This window comes from Tachysurus vachellii, chromosome 12, assembly GCF_030014155.1.
Source record: "Tachysurus vachellii isolate PV-2020 chromosome 12, HZAU_Pvac_v1, whole genome shotgun sequence".
Lineage (NCBI taxonomy): Eukaryota > Metazoa > Chordata > Actinopteri > Siluriformes > Bagridae > Tachysurus > Tachysurus vachellii.
Window position 1 is genome coordinate 4,198,251 of NC_083471.1, and position 16,810 is coordinate 4,215,060.

The 16,810-nt window shown below is 39.1% G+C and overlaps 1 protein-coding gene across 1 annotated transcript; it reads left to right on the forward strand.

Annotated features, from left to right (window-relative positions):
* Nucleotides 1–133: 133 nt before the first annotated feature.
* LOC132854993 (cilia- and flagella-associated protein 57-like) lies at nt 134–16,160 on the forward strand. Its single transcript, XM_060883685.1, has 27 exons — nt 134–293; nt 1,811–2,133; nt 2,421–2,655; nt 2,832–2,947; nt 3,090–3,242; nt 3,389–3,528; nt 3,829–3,994; nt 4,131–4,241; nt 4,355–4,477; nt 4,674–4,907; nt 5,028–5,189; nt 5,379–5,513; nt 5,638–5,731; nt 5,997–6,163; nt 7,163–7,321; nt 8,531–8,590; nt 8,666–8,761; nt 9,071–9,202; nt 9,300–9,410; nt 11,991–12,107; nt 12,231–12,383; nt 13,375–13,566; nt 13,660–13,767; nt 14,517–14,648; nt 14,739–14,861; nt 15,775–15,877; nt 16,012–16,160. Exons 1-27 carry the CDS (start codon nt 134–136, stop codon nt 16,158–16,160), a joined length of 3,954 nt encoding a protein of 1,317 aa, XP_060739668.1.
* Nucleotides 16,161–16,810: the final 650 nt, after the last annotated feature.

The window sequence follows — 16,810 nt, forward strand, 5'->3', positions numbered from 1 at the left end:
AATAATAAATACGGTTTTTATTTGACACATTGCTGACGGGTTTATAGAAGCACGTTTACTTCCATCACTAATGTTTGTTTTTTGCACATTTCAGAGTGATTCTCAGACCACAGATAGCACTTCAGGGTTAACAATGGATCAGGAAGTAAGAATAGAACCTCACCACATGTTCGGTTTGCGCCGGGAAGCAAGAAACAACTTGCATTTCATGGACGAGCAAACCATTGTTTTCCCGAGTGGAAACAACTGTGTGCTCTATAACGTCCATCAGCAATGGACCAAGTTTATTCCAGGTAAGTCTGCTAAGAGCCTGTGAGCTTTTTAAACACTGACAGATAAATAGATGCTACAGCAGGGCTCTCAAGTTTTGAAGACAGTTGTCCGTAGTGTGTGATTGTGTGAGTGAATGAGAGTGTGTGTGTGCCCTGCGATGGGTTGGCACTCCGTCCAGGGTGTATCCTGCCTTGATGCCCGATGACGCCTGAGATAGGCACAGGCTCCCTGTGACCCGAGGTAGTTCGGATAAGCGGTAGAAGATGAGTGAGTGAGTGAGTGTTTGAGTGTGTGTGTGTGTTTGTGTGTGTATGTGTTTGTGTGTCTGCATGTGTGTGTGTGTTTGTTTGTGTGTGTGTGTCTGCGTGTGTGTGTGTGTGTGTTTGTTTGTGTGTGTGTGTGTGTGTGTGTCAGAGAGAGAGAGAGAGATTATGACTGGTGTTGTTTATTGTAAGTGTTTGTTGCCTTTTTGGACTCCTTTATCATTTGTAATGTTGCTCCCATATAAAACAGTTCGGCTCGAGCCCAGACATTTTTAGGGTCATGATTGAGGACAATGTCCCGTCCAGAGACAAACTGTTTCGTGTTGAGGTTTTGTTCAAACCGACTATCGAACCCTCTCTAATGAATGTTTTTTTTTCATTGGTTGTTGCATTAAATCTTACCCATATACAATAGTGCTATTTTCTGATTGGCTATTGTGTAGCCTCTATTTTTTATTGGCTGATAAGTGTCAGGCTCGACTGAGCTCCAGGTGACGCGTTTGATTCCTGCCCGGTTCCACAGAGACAGCGGTGCGGACAGATACATTTTTGGTGCTGCGGCTTATTAAATAAATGATAAATACTAAGTTTTTCTGCGTGAGAAATACAATGTGTGGTGGGAGAGCGTGACAAAACACTTGACAGCCTTTCTACAGTGTATATTTACCCCTTTACTTTAACAGAGCACTTTTGCAGCTTTTAGAGCTTTTGCTGCCCTCCACATTACTTCTGAACATAAACCATTGGCACTCTGTACCAAAAGGTTAATTGGTCAATAGTTCATTCATTCATTCATTTTCTACCGCTTATCCGAACTTCCTCGGGTCACGGGGAGCCTGTGCCTATTTCAGGTGTCATCGGGCATCAAGGCAGGGTACACCCCGGACACACACACTCATTCACTCACGCAATCACACACTACGGACAATTTTCCAGAGATGCCAATCAACCTACCATGTATGTCTTTGGACCGGGGGAGGAAACCGGAGTACCCGGAGGAAACCCCCGAGGCACGGGGAGAACATGCAAACTCCACACACACAAGGCGGAGGCGGGAATCGAACCCCCAACCCTGGAGGTGTGAGGAGAACGTGCTAACCACTAAGCCATCGTGCCCCCCTTGGTCAATAGTTACATTTCCAAAATTTTTCTCAGTCACCAAAGGTTTACTGTTGGAAGTTTTCTTCTGTATTTTTGCATAGGATGTGTTTTAGATATTACATGGTATAAACAGACCCAATGTGTATTTCTAATACCCAATTTTTTCCCTACAGGAGAAATGCCTTACCAACAGGAAAAACAGGCCATAAAGGCTCTTGCTATTAGCCCAGACCGGTTCTTCCTGGCTGTGTCAGTGTGTGGAGTACAGAGCACTGTATCTGTCTATGACATACAAAGTGATCAGTGCACCAAGATGCAGGTACTGACAGGTGGTGACATCGAAGTCAAGGAGTTTGTCTGTATGGCTTTTTCTGCCGACTCCAAGTACCTACTGTGCCAGGCTGGAGGACCCGGATGGAACCTGTTCTACTGGGACTGGGAGAACGACAATGTCATTGCCATCGTGCAGACCACAAAGCTTGGCTTTGTCAGTCAGGTAAACACTCTGAATGTCTTGTAGACAAATGTATTTTATAATACTCTAATACAGAATACCGGTGATTCTGCTCCAAATACATGCATAGAACTATCCAGAAAATTCAAATGAAACCTTTTTCCATTAAATCAACGATATTCATTCATCCATCAGCTGATGCTCTATACAGAAATCAAAAATGTTCAGCTCACGATCACGAACCTACAACATTAACTTCACATTAATAGCTTCACAGTTGTGTGTTTGAGTGAGTGTGTATAGTGATTGTTGTTTCTTCTCAATCTCAGGTCAGCTTTAATCCAGTGGACAACACACAGATTTGTGTGAGCGGAAATTACGTGTTCAGTATTTTCAAACTAGAGAACGACTTCCTGAAGATCAGTGCGTTTACGATGGACTGTGAATGCATCAAGTCCCATGCGTGGCTGTCTGAGGATAGCATTGTCTTAGGGACAAAAACGGGAAACCTCCTGCTGTTGGAGGGTGGAGTGTTGCTCAGTCTGACGAATCCTTCTGAGAGGTAGCAACAGAGATAGATTCAATGAATCTCTAAATCATCATCCTGTTTGTTCTATTTTAACGTTATAATGCTTTTACCATCCTACAATAGGATTTATTATGATTCTTTGTGTTACACTTTATCTCCCTCTATAGGCAAACGGTGAATAGCGACACTTTATCTGTATCTGCACTGCCGGGTATCACTGTCATCACGGCATACTCTAAAGGCTTTGCCTGTGCAGGCAGCCTGGGGGAAGTTTGCCTTTATGAGAAAACTGGGGAGTTTGACTATAAAAAAGCTGTGGAAATAAGAGTTAGTGCATTCTGATTTAATATTCGTCTTTTATACAAAACAATTGTGATACAGCCGAGCAAATTCATTGTTAATGCTCTTGTTGAAAAGGTAACCTGAGTCTGAGGGTAAATAATAATAAGACCTGTGTTCTGATCTGCAGATTCCTCAGGACCCGTGCAGCAGTGAGCCGAGTGTGTCGGCACAGCAGGAGGTCAAATCAATGTGTCTGAGCCCCTCAGAGGAGACGCTGGCCATAAGCACACGGCAAGGCCAGATCTACCACTTCAACCTCGCCTCTGTTGAGAATAGACAGGTAATAAAACAACAAATATACTGTGATAAGTATACAGTAATAAACAATGACATTTATACCATGTTATACTGGTATAAAAAAGAGTGTTTTATCTATTCTGCTCTATTGAAATTCACTGTACTGACTCTCTGTGCTTATTTTAACAGAGTAAGCAGGCCAACTTTGAGTACCTGTTCCACTCACTTCACACGGGGAGCATCACAGATCTGTCCGTCTGCTCCTCCAAACCACTCTTAGCCACCTGTTCAAAGGATAACTCCGTGCACATCTGGAACTACAAGACCAAGTAGGAGCTTTTAATGTTTTTAATTTAACGGTAATTAATGGTTTTAATTTTTTTACATAGCTCAAACTAACATTTTATAGAAAATTATATTTTATAATATAAAAATCTGCCTAGAAAATCTCAGTTTGATGATGTTTTGGTAACGCTGGAATATATCATAGGTATAATTTGAACAACTGGTACTCTGTGTTCCTGTTCTGAAACCATCACAGCATTATCAGACAGGGTTACCGAAATGTCCATAGTGTTAGTTTACTGTAACAGTTTTCTGACTGTATAGTGCTGTTTTTTTTTCTGCAGTTTTCTGGAGCTGCATCAGGAGTTTCCCAAAGAGCCAAACTGTATCTCACTGCACCCGAATGGCCTCTCCGTTCTGGTGGGCTTCTCTGATAAAGTCCACCTAATGGACCTGTTGGTTGACCAATTCTGCCCTGTTCAGGAGTTCGACATACACGACTGCAGTGAGGTGGGTACTCATTATCCTCCATCCATAAACATGTCGTAATATTTTCTATACAGATGCATGGCACAGAATCAAAGCAACAAGTGACATTTGGATTGAGATTTAATGATTAAAGAAGTCAGTTTCCATGTGTCCACAGTGTGCGTTCAACCATGACGGCAGCATGTTCGCTGCCGTCAGCGACGACCTGATAAGCATCGTCAACATCAGAACAGGAGACAAAGTGGACCTGAATGGCCACCTTGACATGGTAAGTCTCCTCTTCACCTCAAATCAAATGTACACAGATTTTGAATGAATGTGTGAATAAAAATATTTGAAACATACTGAATAAAAATCCATGACCCTGTTTTGACCCTTTAGGTGGAGTTGGTGATGTGGAGTAAAGATGACCGTCATCTGGTGTTGCTTGGGACGGACGGTGCTGTCCGTGAGTGGAACGTTCTCACCGGCGAGTGTACACTAAACGAGTCTCGAGAAGGAGAGGCAGGTTTAAAAGAAACATCATATTAATTTTATAATGTTCTGAGCAACAGCACAAAACATAACGATCAAACGTTTTTATTCGCACATTTACTGCAAGATTCAAGCTTCTTGTTTCAAACCACATACTGTACAGGGTGACATGATGCATGTATTATGAATGATGTACTAGAAAGTGATTAATTCTTTATGTGTTTAGATACTAAGAGAAATGGCCTCAAAGGACATGTCCTACACAGCCATCTCCGTGACTCAGTCGGCACTAAGAGAAATGGCCTCAAATGAAATGTCCTACACAGCCATCTCCATGACTCAGTCCGGTCAGGCAGTCTTTGTTGGAACTGCTACTGGTACTGTCAGAGTAATGCAGTACCCGATAGAAGAGGTGATGTCCTGGACAGAGCATCGGGGGCATTGTGGTCCCATCACCAAAGTACGTGTTGGTGTCATGATAACAGAAAATAACAGCCAAGGAACCTAGAAAGAACACAAAGAGTTTGGCTAATGCTTGTTATATCTTGTGCCTTTTTTGCACCTTTCATTGTCTACATAGATGCTTGTGACGCCTGGTGATCAGTATCTGGTGACTGCCTCAGAGGATGGCTCTCTCCTTATCTGGACAATCACAGACCAGGTTGGAGATCAGTTGAGTATGGTGAAAGAAGCATGCTGTACTGAGGAGGTCCCCTGCTCCAGTGCTTTTCTGGAGATAAAGGTAAATATGATCATGCAATAAGCCATAAGATCTTTGAAATTGATGGAGTGATGTTTTCCCTTTTATTAGTAAAACACTGGGTAGCATCGCTGCCTAACAGCTCCAGGGTCCCTAATTTAGTCCAGTGAACAAGTATGATAAAGCATTGCTCTGAAGTCCAGCATTTAATATTTTTTTTTATTAAACTAGCACAAGAGTTTACTTGAGGTTCAAAGCCTGATAAAGTCACTGAATGAGGAACTAGAGTGCACTCTTAATCTGACTAATATGGACTTCAAGAAGAAGCTTGAAGAAGTCAAGGAGAATTTCCTCAATATTACAGAGGTTAGAACTTTTTTCTTGAATCAGTTCATCTCTGATTGTAATGTATTCTTAAGTAACAGATATCAAATGAGTACAAAAAAAATATAAAATCTTGAATAATTCGATTACAACGGTCTCATTGCAGAAACTGAATACTGAGAAGGAGGAACAGAAGATTTCTCAGGACAAGGCCCTTAGAGAGATGAGGGAGAAACATGTTAAAGAGTTAAAGATTATGGGTAAATATACTCTAGAACAGTATATCTGCACTAGAACAGTATATATTCATTTTCAGTGCACAAAATGCTTATTTGTATTTGACCCAGAGTTTGGGATTTAAGGTTAATTGTATCATTGATCTTAAACTCTACTGAAATGTTTTGCTCTTTTCCTCTACTGAAGTACATTAGAAATCTCAGCTGCAGTAGACCAATTAGTAAAAAAAAAATGACAATTTATGTTTCTCAGCTTAACTAACAGTATGTGGGCTTGATTTGTTCCCAGAAAATAAACATGCAGAGGAGATATTTCAAGCCTTCGCAGTCCAAGAATCTTTGGAACAGAAAATACAAAAGCTGCACTTGGATTACAAGGAGAAATTACGCAAGGAAGAAGAAAAGCATTTGAGTAGCATTGAGATGAAACAGGCCTATGATGAGAGGCTTCTGGAGGTAAGGAAGCCATACTGCTGTTAGGATTCCTGTTTTCCTCATCACCAGACCACACCTCTGATCATTATTGTTATATGTGTCTAGTTAGCATAAACTGTGCATTGTTAAATAATTCTTTGTTTTTGAGTTCCAGTTCCCCTAAATCCCTTTCCTAAAATACTTGCTAGTTTTTCTGGGTGTCATTTCAGTGCCCAGTCTAACACCTAGAGCACCACACTTACATGTACAGCATTTAGCAGACGCACCTTATCCAGAGTGATGTACAAAACTGCTTAGGTCTCTGTCATTGAATGCATGAACTCTGGTCCATTAGGCTACAGTCTTAAGATACTGTCGCGATGAGGCAAAGGCGAGTGAGGATCCAAATGCAGTTCGAACTTTTAATAAACCAAAACAAGAAGCAGGCAAAACACTGAGCAAAACAGGACCATAGACATGAACACACCATAACGACCAACACCAGGGAAGTGAACAAACAGAGTAGATATACCAAACAGGAACCAATCACAACGCAGAGACAATCAGAGACTAAGACGACACACCTGGGGGGAGATAGAGTTCAATTAGTGTCCATGATAACAAATGAGTGGGCGGAGCAACAATTAACAGCAGGGCAAGACAGCAGACAGAAACAGGGCAAAACACAGACAGATTCATTACAGATACCATGAACCTAAATCACTGTTCAAAGTTTTTTTATTTTTTAGATGAGTAAGCCCTGCCCACAATTGACACTTTAAGGGAGACTGAAACTACTCCTGATTAATCAGCTTAGAGAACTACTAAGCAAAGACCAACACGCTTTGAGAAGCAGAGGCACAGTAAATATTCATATTCAAAAAGCTTACTTTTACAGTAGATACTAATATAGTTGTTGCATGCATATATGGACCAGCTTCATTCATACCATCAGATATGGATAATATGGATCCATTTTTAAATCAAGCTTCAGCATCAGTAAGAGTGTTTCCACATTTTATCTCCATGTTCCCTTGACAGCAACAGAACAGTCTGCAACAGTTTCAGGAGATGGTACAGGAACTGCTGGAAAAAACTGACACTGAGATTATAGATACGCTGCTCCAACAGGAGCTCCAGGAGGAGGAGGAGGAGAACAACATAAAGCTAGAAGATGAAATGGAGCTGACAGAGAACAAGGTGTGTGGTTTGAGTTTTGTTCATTTTAGATGTGGAGCAAAGTGGGAAAAAATGTATGGTATATAAATGAACACATATTTATTAATGGTGCTTGCAAAGCAACATCCTTGTTATTGTGCCGGACAAAACTTCGGCGCGTAACTTGTCCCGCAGCTTTTGTCCTAGACCCATGAATGAGGTGTCAAATCGACTGGCTCATTGAGGAGAGGCGCGCTATGACTTTTATATAAGCGATCCAATCAACGATGTTCGCACAGTGGACGAAAAAGTGGCCAAAAAAATCCCATAGACTTGAATGGGAAATTCCTAAAATTCCTTTAAGCTCTCACACATGCAGCGTGCTATCTATCTATCTATCTATCTATCTATCTATCTATCTATCTATCTATCTATCTATCTATCTATCTATCTATCTATCGTTCATTCAACATTAAGAATTACAAGTACTGTTCTATGCGGTATAATAATAAGTAGAATCCCATAATGACTGCAGTATTCACATGAAATGTCCAAACTCTCAGTAGCCACTTTTCTCCAAAAGTATTGGCACCCCACCGGGTATTCACGTGTAGCCCCGCCCCCAAAATAAGCGAAATCAAAAAGTTAGCACAACATGGACATGTCATATATCAAAACACTCAGCCCGATGAGGGGAACTGACGTCACGTGTATTTTGATGACGTCACGTGAAAATCAAAAATTTGCACAACATGGACATGTGACATATCACAACACTCAGAACAATATGGGGAACTGCCTCACATGTATTCTGATGACGTCACGTGAAAATCAAAAATTTGCACAACATGGACATGTGACATATCACAACACACAGAACAATATGGGGAACTGCCTCACATGTATTCTGATGACGTCACATGACGTCACGTGATGTCACGTGAAAATCAAAAATTAGCACAACATGGACATGTGAGACCAAAACACTCAGGACGATGAGGGGAACTTGTCACGTGCAAGCACCATTCATATTTTCTTCAGGAAATGTACATTCTAGTTTTAAATTATTTTGCACAAGATTAGCAGAGTGGATGACCACAAAATGCTGTTTTTCTATATTCTTCCAATTGCTATGTGTAGAAGTGTTCTGTGACATTTTAAAATTCATGTCTACGTCACCACTGTCGTTCATGATGTGATGTGACACACCCTCACAGAGTAATTCATGTTTGTGCATTTTTTTGTTCTAAGTTGGGGCATTTCTGGAAGATAGAAGGAGAGATACAGTGTGAGAGCATAGAGCCCAGTCAGGTATTATTATTATTAGTAGTAGTAGCAGTAGTAATAGTAGTATTGACTGAGTAGCTGATCGTATTTTTATTTTAGCTTGAGCGAGAGATAAACAGCAAGAACAAGATCATTCAAAACCTTCAGCAGAAGCTGCATACACAAAAAGAAGAGCTGTGCAAAGAGAGGAGCAAGGTTTGTTTTACCGCAGTATGTCCTGCTTATGAGTAATAATAATTAATTAGATAATTTCTTATAGTAAATGTAAAATACTGTAAGTGTGGAAGTAATTAGGACTTTTCCAGTAATCGTAGTCCGAGTTCATAGCAAGGATCACATCACAGGCAGACAAACAGTATTTTATTGTGTTTTGTCAGTATCCTATTTGATTAACATGCTGTTCCAGTGCCAGGATTTGGCATCTAGTTATTATTCATGGTGTTATAGAGAGTAAGCATTACGATTTAAACACCGGTTCTACTTTTCTTTTGTCTGTTACTTTAGGTCAGAAGCTTGAAAACTGTTCTGCAGAAGATAAAGGCTGACATCCAGGAATGTTCGTCCTTCATCCGTCAGCCAACGCTGCTGAGAAACAACTTCAAAAAACTCCAGAAGTGCTACATCCACGAAGCTGATGTGAGATTAATAAACATTATACACAGACATAACACACCCACCCACGCACGCACAATGCCCAATACTTATAGCTGACTGAGTGTGATGACTTCATTAGGTGAAACACGGAAGGAAGGCTGGGCTTGTCATAGACCACACCAAGGAGAAGGAGCAGTCAGAGATGCCAGAGCCCAAACCTCCATTAGCGACTACAACCAAAATCCAGAAGGTCTGATGAAGCAAACCTGAATCAGAGAAAAAAAGTTGATTGTTTTTTTGTGAGGAAACCCTACGGTGTCTGGTGTGCATTTACTCCACCAGCTTGTGTTCATAATCGGGTAAAAGCAGAAACGAATCTGAACGCACAACAGTAGGTTCAGAGGAATGCATGACTCAAGAGATGAGTTCCAGCCACTCAGTTCTTTTGCCTATTATTATTCTTATTAGGTTTTTATGGTGTTAATATTTTAGCGCCCAATTTGACACAAAGTGCGCTGTATAGGTGTCTGCGCTAAGCTGAAGTACAGACACCAGGCATATTGACAATATAGTTGACATTATTGTACCCTCAAAATTGTTCTCTTAGACTGATATACTTGATGTAAGCATGAACTAGCTTTGTTTATAAAATCCACTATATGGAGAATAGGGTTGCAAAATTCTGGGAATTTTCAAGGCTGGAACTTTCCATGGGAATTAACAGGAATATATGGGAATTAATGTGAATATATGGGACTTAATGGGAATATATGGGAATTAACTGGGAATTTAAAAAAAAAATGCAGAGTTGCCTATAACAAGGAACTTAAATGTAGTTAAAAAACACTTGCAGCATAATTTTGTTTAAAACAACAACATTTAATGCAATTTAAGTTGAACTTGTACCCTGCATTACGGTGGCCGGGAAGTGCAAAACAAATTAACAAAACCGAAAACACATTAACAAAACCCAAACCAAATTAACAAAACCCAAACCAAATTAACAAAACCGAAAACACATTAACAAAACCCAAACCAAATTAACAAAACCCAAAACACATTAACAAAACCCAAACCAAATTAACAAAACCCAAACCAAATTAACAAAACCGAAAACACATTAATAAGTCAGACAACCCGGAAGAGGTTGGTATAATTTGTGAATGGAAACTTACCATCATCAGACGAGACACCTTTCATTCACCTTTATATCTTTAATGACAGTCGTCTTGTCCAATGATCGGTAAGTTTCCATTCACAAACTATACCTACCGCTTCCGGGTTGTCTAAACCGGTGCATGAAACACATTAACAAATCAGAAAACACATTAACAAATCAGAAAACAAATTAACAAATCAGAAAACAAATGAACAAATCAGAAAACACAACGACATTTCAGACAACCCGGAAGCGGTTGGTATAGTTTGTGATTGGACAAGACACCTGTCACTCAAAGTATACATGAAGTTCAACAGTCTGCCACAGGGAAAAGTTGGAATGGATTGATGGAATGGATTACTGTGGATTAATTCTGTTATTTTCTTGAACGGAGAACTTTATTTAAACGGAGAACTTTACACATTACACATAAGATTCCATACCTGTATATCTTGAGTGACAGGTGTCTTGTCCAATGATCGGTAAGTTTCCATTCAAAAACGATACACTACCGTTTCTGGGTTGTCTGACTTGTCGTTGTGTTTTCGAATTTGTTAATGTGTTTTCTGATTTGTTAATTTGGTTTGGGTTTTGTTAATGTGTTTTCGGTTTTGTTAATGTGTTTTCGGTTTTGTTAATTTGGTTTGGGTTTTGTTAATTTGGTTTGGGTTTTGTTAATTTGGTTTGGGTTTTGTTAATGTGTTTTCGGTTTTGTTAATTTGGTTTGGGTTTTGTTAATGTGTTTTTGGTTTTGTTAATTTGTTTTGGGTTTTGTTAATGTGTTTTTGGTTTTGTTAATTTGGTTTGGGTTTTGTTAATGTGTTTTTGGTTTTGTTAATTTGGTTTGGGTTTTGTTAATGTGTTTTCGGTTTTGTTAATTTGGTTTGGGTTTTGTTAATGTGTTTTTGGTTTTGTTAATTTGTTTTGGGTTTTGTTAATGTGTTTTTGGTTTTGTTAATTTGGTTTGGGTTTTGTTAATGTGTTTTCGGTTTTGTTAATTTGGTTTGGGTTTTGTTAATGTGTTTTCGGTTTTGTTAATTTGTTTTGCACTTCCCGGCCACCGTACTGCATTCCTCAGTCACTTGCACACAACACACTGCTTACTGGAGGGCCATTGAGGCCAAACCCCCTGCATGTACTTGCATTCTTCCATAACATGCACAGTAACACTTTATTTTAGGGTCATTTAACTAGTTGTTTATTAGCATGAATATTAATTATTTGTTAATTAATTTATTATAATTAAGCTATTTATTAGTACTTAATAAGCACATATTAATGCCTTATTCTGCATTACCTTATTCTACATTCTTAATTGTATCCAATACCTAAACTTAATAACTACCTTACTAACTCTTAATAAGCAGTAAATTAGGAGTGTTATGACCAAACAAAATGTTTATTTATGTTAGTATATGATATAGTTTATATAAATTTCCCTATATTTCCAAATAATTCCCACAAATTTCCATAAATTCCTGTAAAGTTTCCAATTTGGAATATTTCCAAAATTCCCCAGTTTTTGTTCCAGTGGAAAGTTTCCGGAAATTTACCGGAAACTTTCCGCCCCTTTGCAACCCTAATGGAGAATATTAATCCATTTTCAGTCCAGCCTAAGGATCAGTATGTTTGGAGCATTTAAATTGTGTTTTTACCATGTTCACTTTACAGACCAAAGCAGTGCAGGAGGTGGTGAAGGACGGTGAGACTAAACTCAAAATGGAGCTTAAGGCAGAGAAGGAGATCTGCAGCAACCTTAAAAATAAAACAAAGCTCATGGAGAAGCAGGTGTGTGATGAAATGTTCACGATAAACAAAAAGTATTGTAATTATAACGATCAAACATTGTCTTAATTCATACAATATGAAACAATATGAATAATATACGTGTGCACTCGTAAAATGTCGCAGTTCAGGAAAATTACAGAAGAAATTCAGGTCCAGAACCTTGAGGTCAGCATGTTAAAGGAGGAAGTGCAAAATCTGCATGACCTCCATAAGGACAGGAAGAAACTCAAGAGTCTGAGGAAGGAGAAGGAGCAAAATAAAACTGTCCAGGAGCAGGTGAGGTTCACGCTGACGGTTTTACACTTGTACGCTTTGTGATGTAATACTCGGTTTATGTCGGAGAACCATGTACTTTTCTTTTGTAACTTTTAAAGAAGCCCGAAATGTTTTACAAAACTCACGTGGCTTATTTTTAGGAACAAACCTAAGAATGTCGTTCTCCTTGGGATATTATTGTCTGTTCTGTTATTATATAAGAGGCTGGGCGATATGGCTGAAAACTGTATCACGATATCAGTGTTTCATATCGGTCGATATCGATAATTATTGATATTTTTTATGACCCATTTAAAATAAGGACCAGGAGAAAAATATATTACATTTAAACATTTTTATTTTAAACTTAACCTTCCTCTGATCGTAATCCCCTCAGTTATTAAGACAGAAATGTCAACAAGCAGGAAAACTCAAATAATTATAATGTAAACATAAATCTAAAGTCACAATGAACACTTAACAATTATCTCTTAACATTTAAGGTGTGAAAGAAAGAAAATGAAAGAAAATGTAAGAAATGCTTAATAAAGTGTAATAAAGTAGTGCAAAGTGTTAAATATAAACATAGAGAAACCTGAGAATTTAGTGCAAGTAGCTGACTTTTCCTCTTTTATTTACAATTTCCTCGCTCGCTGCGGCTCATTTTCTGCTTATCGGTCGCCGATACAGTAACAGTAAGAGGAATCCAGCAGACCAGCACGAGACAACGATATGGCGCAACCAAACTTGATACTGTTACAGTACATGATTGGCTGATAGCGTGTCACTTCCTACGTTGCTAGGTTACCGGCGAGTGAGTGCCTTTGTTAATGCATCCAACATTTTATTGATCGCGATACATATCGTTATCGTTTTATCGCCCAGCCCTATATATAACAATACATTATCTAGCAGTTTATTCACACCCCTAGTGGTCAGTAATTAATTGCTATTTAATTGCTATTAAGTCATAAACAAAACAATTCAAAGGGATTCTCTTCTGTCCCTGTAGAAAATCCACCTCCGAGACATAGTTGAGATGCACAAGCAGACAATGATACAAAATGAGGTGGCCCTGATCAGCATGAATAACCAGCTGGACGAGCTGATCGAAGACCGCAATAGGCCGATGGAGCAAATGGATGAAACCAAACTTGAGCGAGTAAAAAAAAGGATTAAAGCGAAAAAACTGTTTTTCAGAAAGGTAAGGAGTTTAACAGGACGACAGAATGTAGATTTTAATACAGCATCTACACCAGAAAGTGGAAGTGTGTACAAACCTTTGTTTTAATTTTAGCTTGAGGCCGAGGTGAAGGAGGATAACTGCAGGAACCAGGAGGTCATTAACGAACTGAAGGACAAGCTGAAAGTGAAGGAAAATGAACTGTGTACAGAGAGGCAGAGGGTTTGTTTTACCACAATATGCTGTGTTTATGATTAATAATAACTACTTAGACAAGCGCACATTTCACTCATAGCTCATTTGGCCCATTGAAGGCTCACTGCCTCTCAGAGAAGGTGTGTAAAGTTATATATGCATCTAAAGGACTTGGAAATGAAGACAAACTGAAGAGGAGAACATTTAAGAAAAATGTTTAATTTTAAGAATCCTAAACAATATTTATTAGGGTATGAAAATACAACGCTGAGGGCGAAGATCTTAATGAAGAAGAAGTAGTTTATTCCAGCGTAGCAGTGACAAAATACATGACGTACTTTGGGTTCATCGGAGTCAAGAAGAACATCTTGTACTGTTTTTCCTCTTTGTAGTTTAATGGGGTTTCACTTTAAATGTGTATTGAGTGTAAGAACGGAGTGTCTCCCATATTGTCGTCTAGTCGGATGTCTTTAAACGTTAATCGTGGTCACGTACCCTTTGTTTAGTCACGATCGTTGATGTCCTGCTGCCGCTCACATATTAAAAGTTGATCTAGGTTATTTATTTAGAGTTCTAAACGTATTACCTTATGATACTTAAGACTTTTTGGGAATGAGCTCTTTCTAAAGTATAAATTGGAGTGTAATCTGGGTGCATACAATCTGTAATCTCTTACATTATTTAACCATAACAAAATTAAATGCCTTGTTAAGATTCAAAGTGTACTAATTGTACTCTTATTGGTGAATTTAATTACCATTGCAATTGTTCTTCAGGTCAGAAACGTCCATATTCTGGTGAACAGGATGAAAGCCGACATCCAAACCTGCTCGGAATTCATCCAGCAGCCGAAGACGCTAAAGGAGAACTTCATTAAACTCTACATACGCTACATCAAGGGAGCAGATGTGAGATTACTACACATATAAACGTATACTCAGACACACACACTGACACACAGTATATTTATACCTGACTGAGTGTGATGACTGCACTAGGTGAGCGTCGTAGAGAAGACAGCCACGCAAAAGCAGGGCATCAGACAGAGGGAGCAGGTGAAACAGACGAAAAGAATGGCTTTTGTGCCCAGACCTCCACAAACACGCCCCAAAATCCAGAAGGTATGATTTTTTTTTTCTTTTTTTTAAACCTGTCCCAGGCTTTCTTAATTATTTTTTCTTCACGAGTGACACCTCGGAGATCTGACGTATCTGTCACTTACACAAGTTCTCCTTTAGGGGGGGTGTTGACTGCACTAACGTCTGTGCTTTACTGCTCAAAAAAAAGGTAATTAGCATTACTACAGCAGTAGGATCTGAGGAATACACGCACATTTGCTTTTAAATAGTTATCGTATAACAAATAGAGACAAGGGGAGCGATTAAAAAAAGGAAAGAAAAAAAACCTGATGATAATTCTGGGTGAAACTTGTTGCTTGCGGTTGTATTTTGAATCGTATCGCTTCTACGTCCTGACTTATGAGATCAAAATCATCGCTGTTATGGACTTTGGGAATTTATTCATTTATTATAGCTCAAAATGGTACTAATTAAGAAAACACTTATTTTTTTATTGTCTTTAGATGAATAAAAAAAAGGTTTGGTTATAATTAAAAGATTAAAAAAAAAACAAGACTTCTAATTTATGCTTACACAGTGTTCACCTTTACTATGTAACAGTTTGTTTGAGGCTATGTGCATGATCTATATAAATAACTTAATAACTATAACTGACAGTATACACTTGTCAAGTACAGTATATACACATAATACCTGGGGACATGTGGCCAAATTCTGATCCAGCACATACTGTGCTTGATCAGTATAACTCAGTGTAAACCTGTACGAAGAAAGGTGATGCTGTTATATACATGGAGCAACAGAATGATCCCCAGGCAGGGGAAGGGTTTCTGGGCTCAGTATCCTCAGAGTGAACAAATCTTTACGCAATAAACAGAATTGGGTACTTTATGCTCATAGCTTGACCTGCTAACAGTGTGAATACTCTCTGACCTGGTTTTGCATATGCGTGTAGACGAGTGCCGTGCCAAGAGAAGACTTCAACCAGGAGACGGACAAGAACCACCGAGACAGGACACAGGGCAGCCGGACCATGAGGAATAATTCATGTGTCAAAAGTAAGTAGCAAAGAGAGATGAGTACATTTAATTACACTAATATACACTTTTGTATTTTGGGGGATTGGTAGTTTTTGGGCAGCACTGTGAACACTTGGTTTAAAAGCATATGTGCTTTCTATTTTTTTTCCCAGTATCAAAGGACACACAGAAGATATATGGAGTCCCTATGATCCTGACGCACATGCTGTCATCAAGAAGAAAGAGGCTAAAGTCGAGTTCCACAGGATATGGGAAACTTCCACCCATAAACATGACCAGAGGATCGCAGAGGTGGCATTAAACGCTTGTATAGTTCGCACACCTGCAGAGATGAGAGCCGGCCTTGACCTGAGCTATCAGAGTGCACCGCTGAAGGGCATGAGCAGAGATGGACCACCTCTTAAAACACAAGCCTGGGACCCAAAAGAGAAAAATTGTGATTGCGAATTAAAATCGGTGTCGTGTTTGTCATTAAGTGTGTGAGTAAGATCGAACACAAACACACTCACACTGATAGCATTGATGAATGAGCCCTAGAAGGACTTGAGTTTAAGGATAGTTGCAGAAAGAAGGAGGTGGGGGTAAGTGTGAGGGGTGGAACAGAGACGCAGGGTCGATGTTGGTCAAGAAGTGTGTACACAGCAGCCCTGATTTACACTGATTCTAATCAGATCCGCTTAAAGTGGACCAGAATGTGCTACTAAAGCATAGACGTGTAACAGCATTTATCAACCTGTAGGTTTGTCATACATTAACACTAATAAATAAGATATAGGTTCTTCACTATTACTGCCATAACCAGGATCAGAATTTTAGTGAAGTCCACACTGAAAAAAATCGTCACGATTAAAAAATTCTTAATACAAAAATTTAATAATGAATATCTCTTTCTATTCTGCATCCATTCTTAATCTCTGTGGTTCTGTGTTGAGTTATAAATGCTGAACTGCT

Bases quoted from the DNA above. Each gene is read 5' to 3' on its own strand.
- LOC132854993 (XM_060883685.1), top strand. From the start codon at position 134: ATGGATCAGGAAGTAAGAATAGAACCTCACCACATGTTCGGTTTGCGC. The intron at 294-1,810 runs GTAAGTCTGCTA...TTTTCCCTACAG, and splicing joins ATGGACCAAGTTTATTCCAG to GAGAAATGCCTTACCAACAG. The intron at 2,656-2,831 runs AGCAACAGAGAT...CTGCACTGCCGG, and splicing joins GACGAATCCTTCTGAGAGGT to GTATCACTGTCATCACGGCA.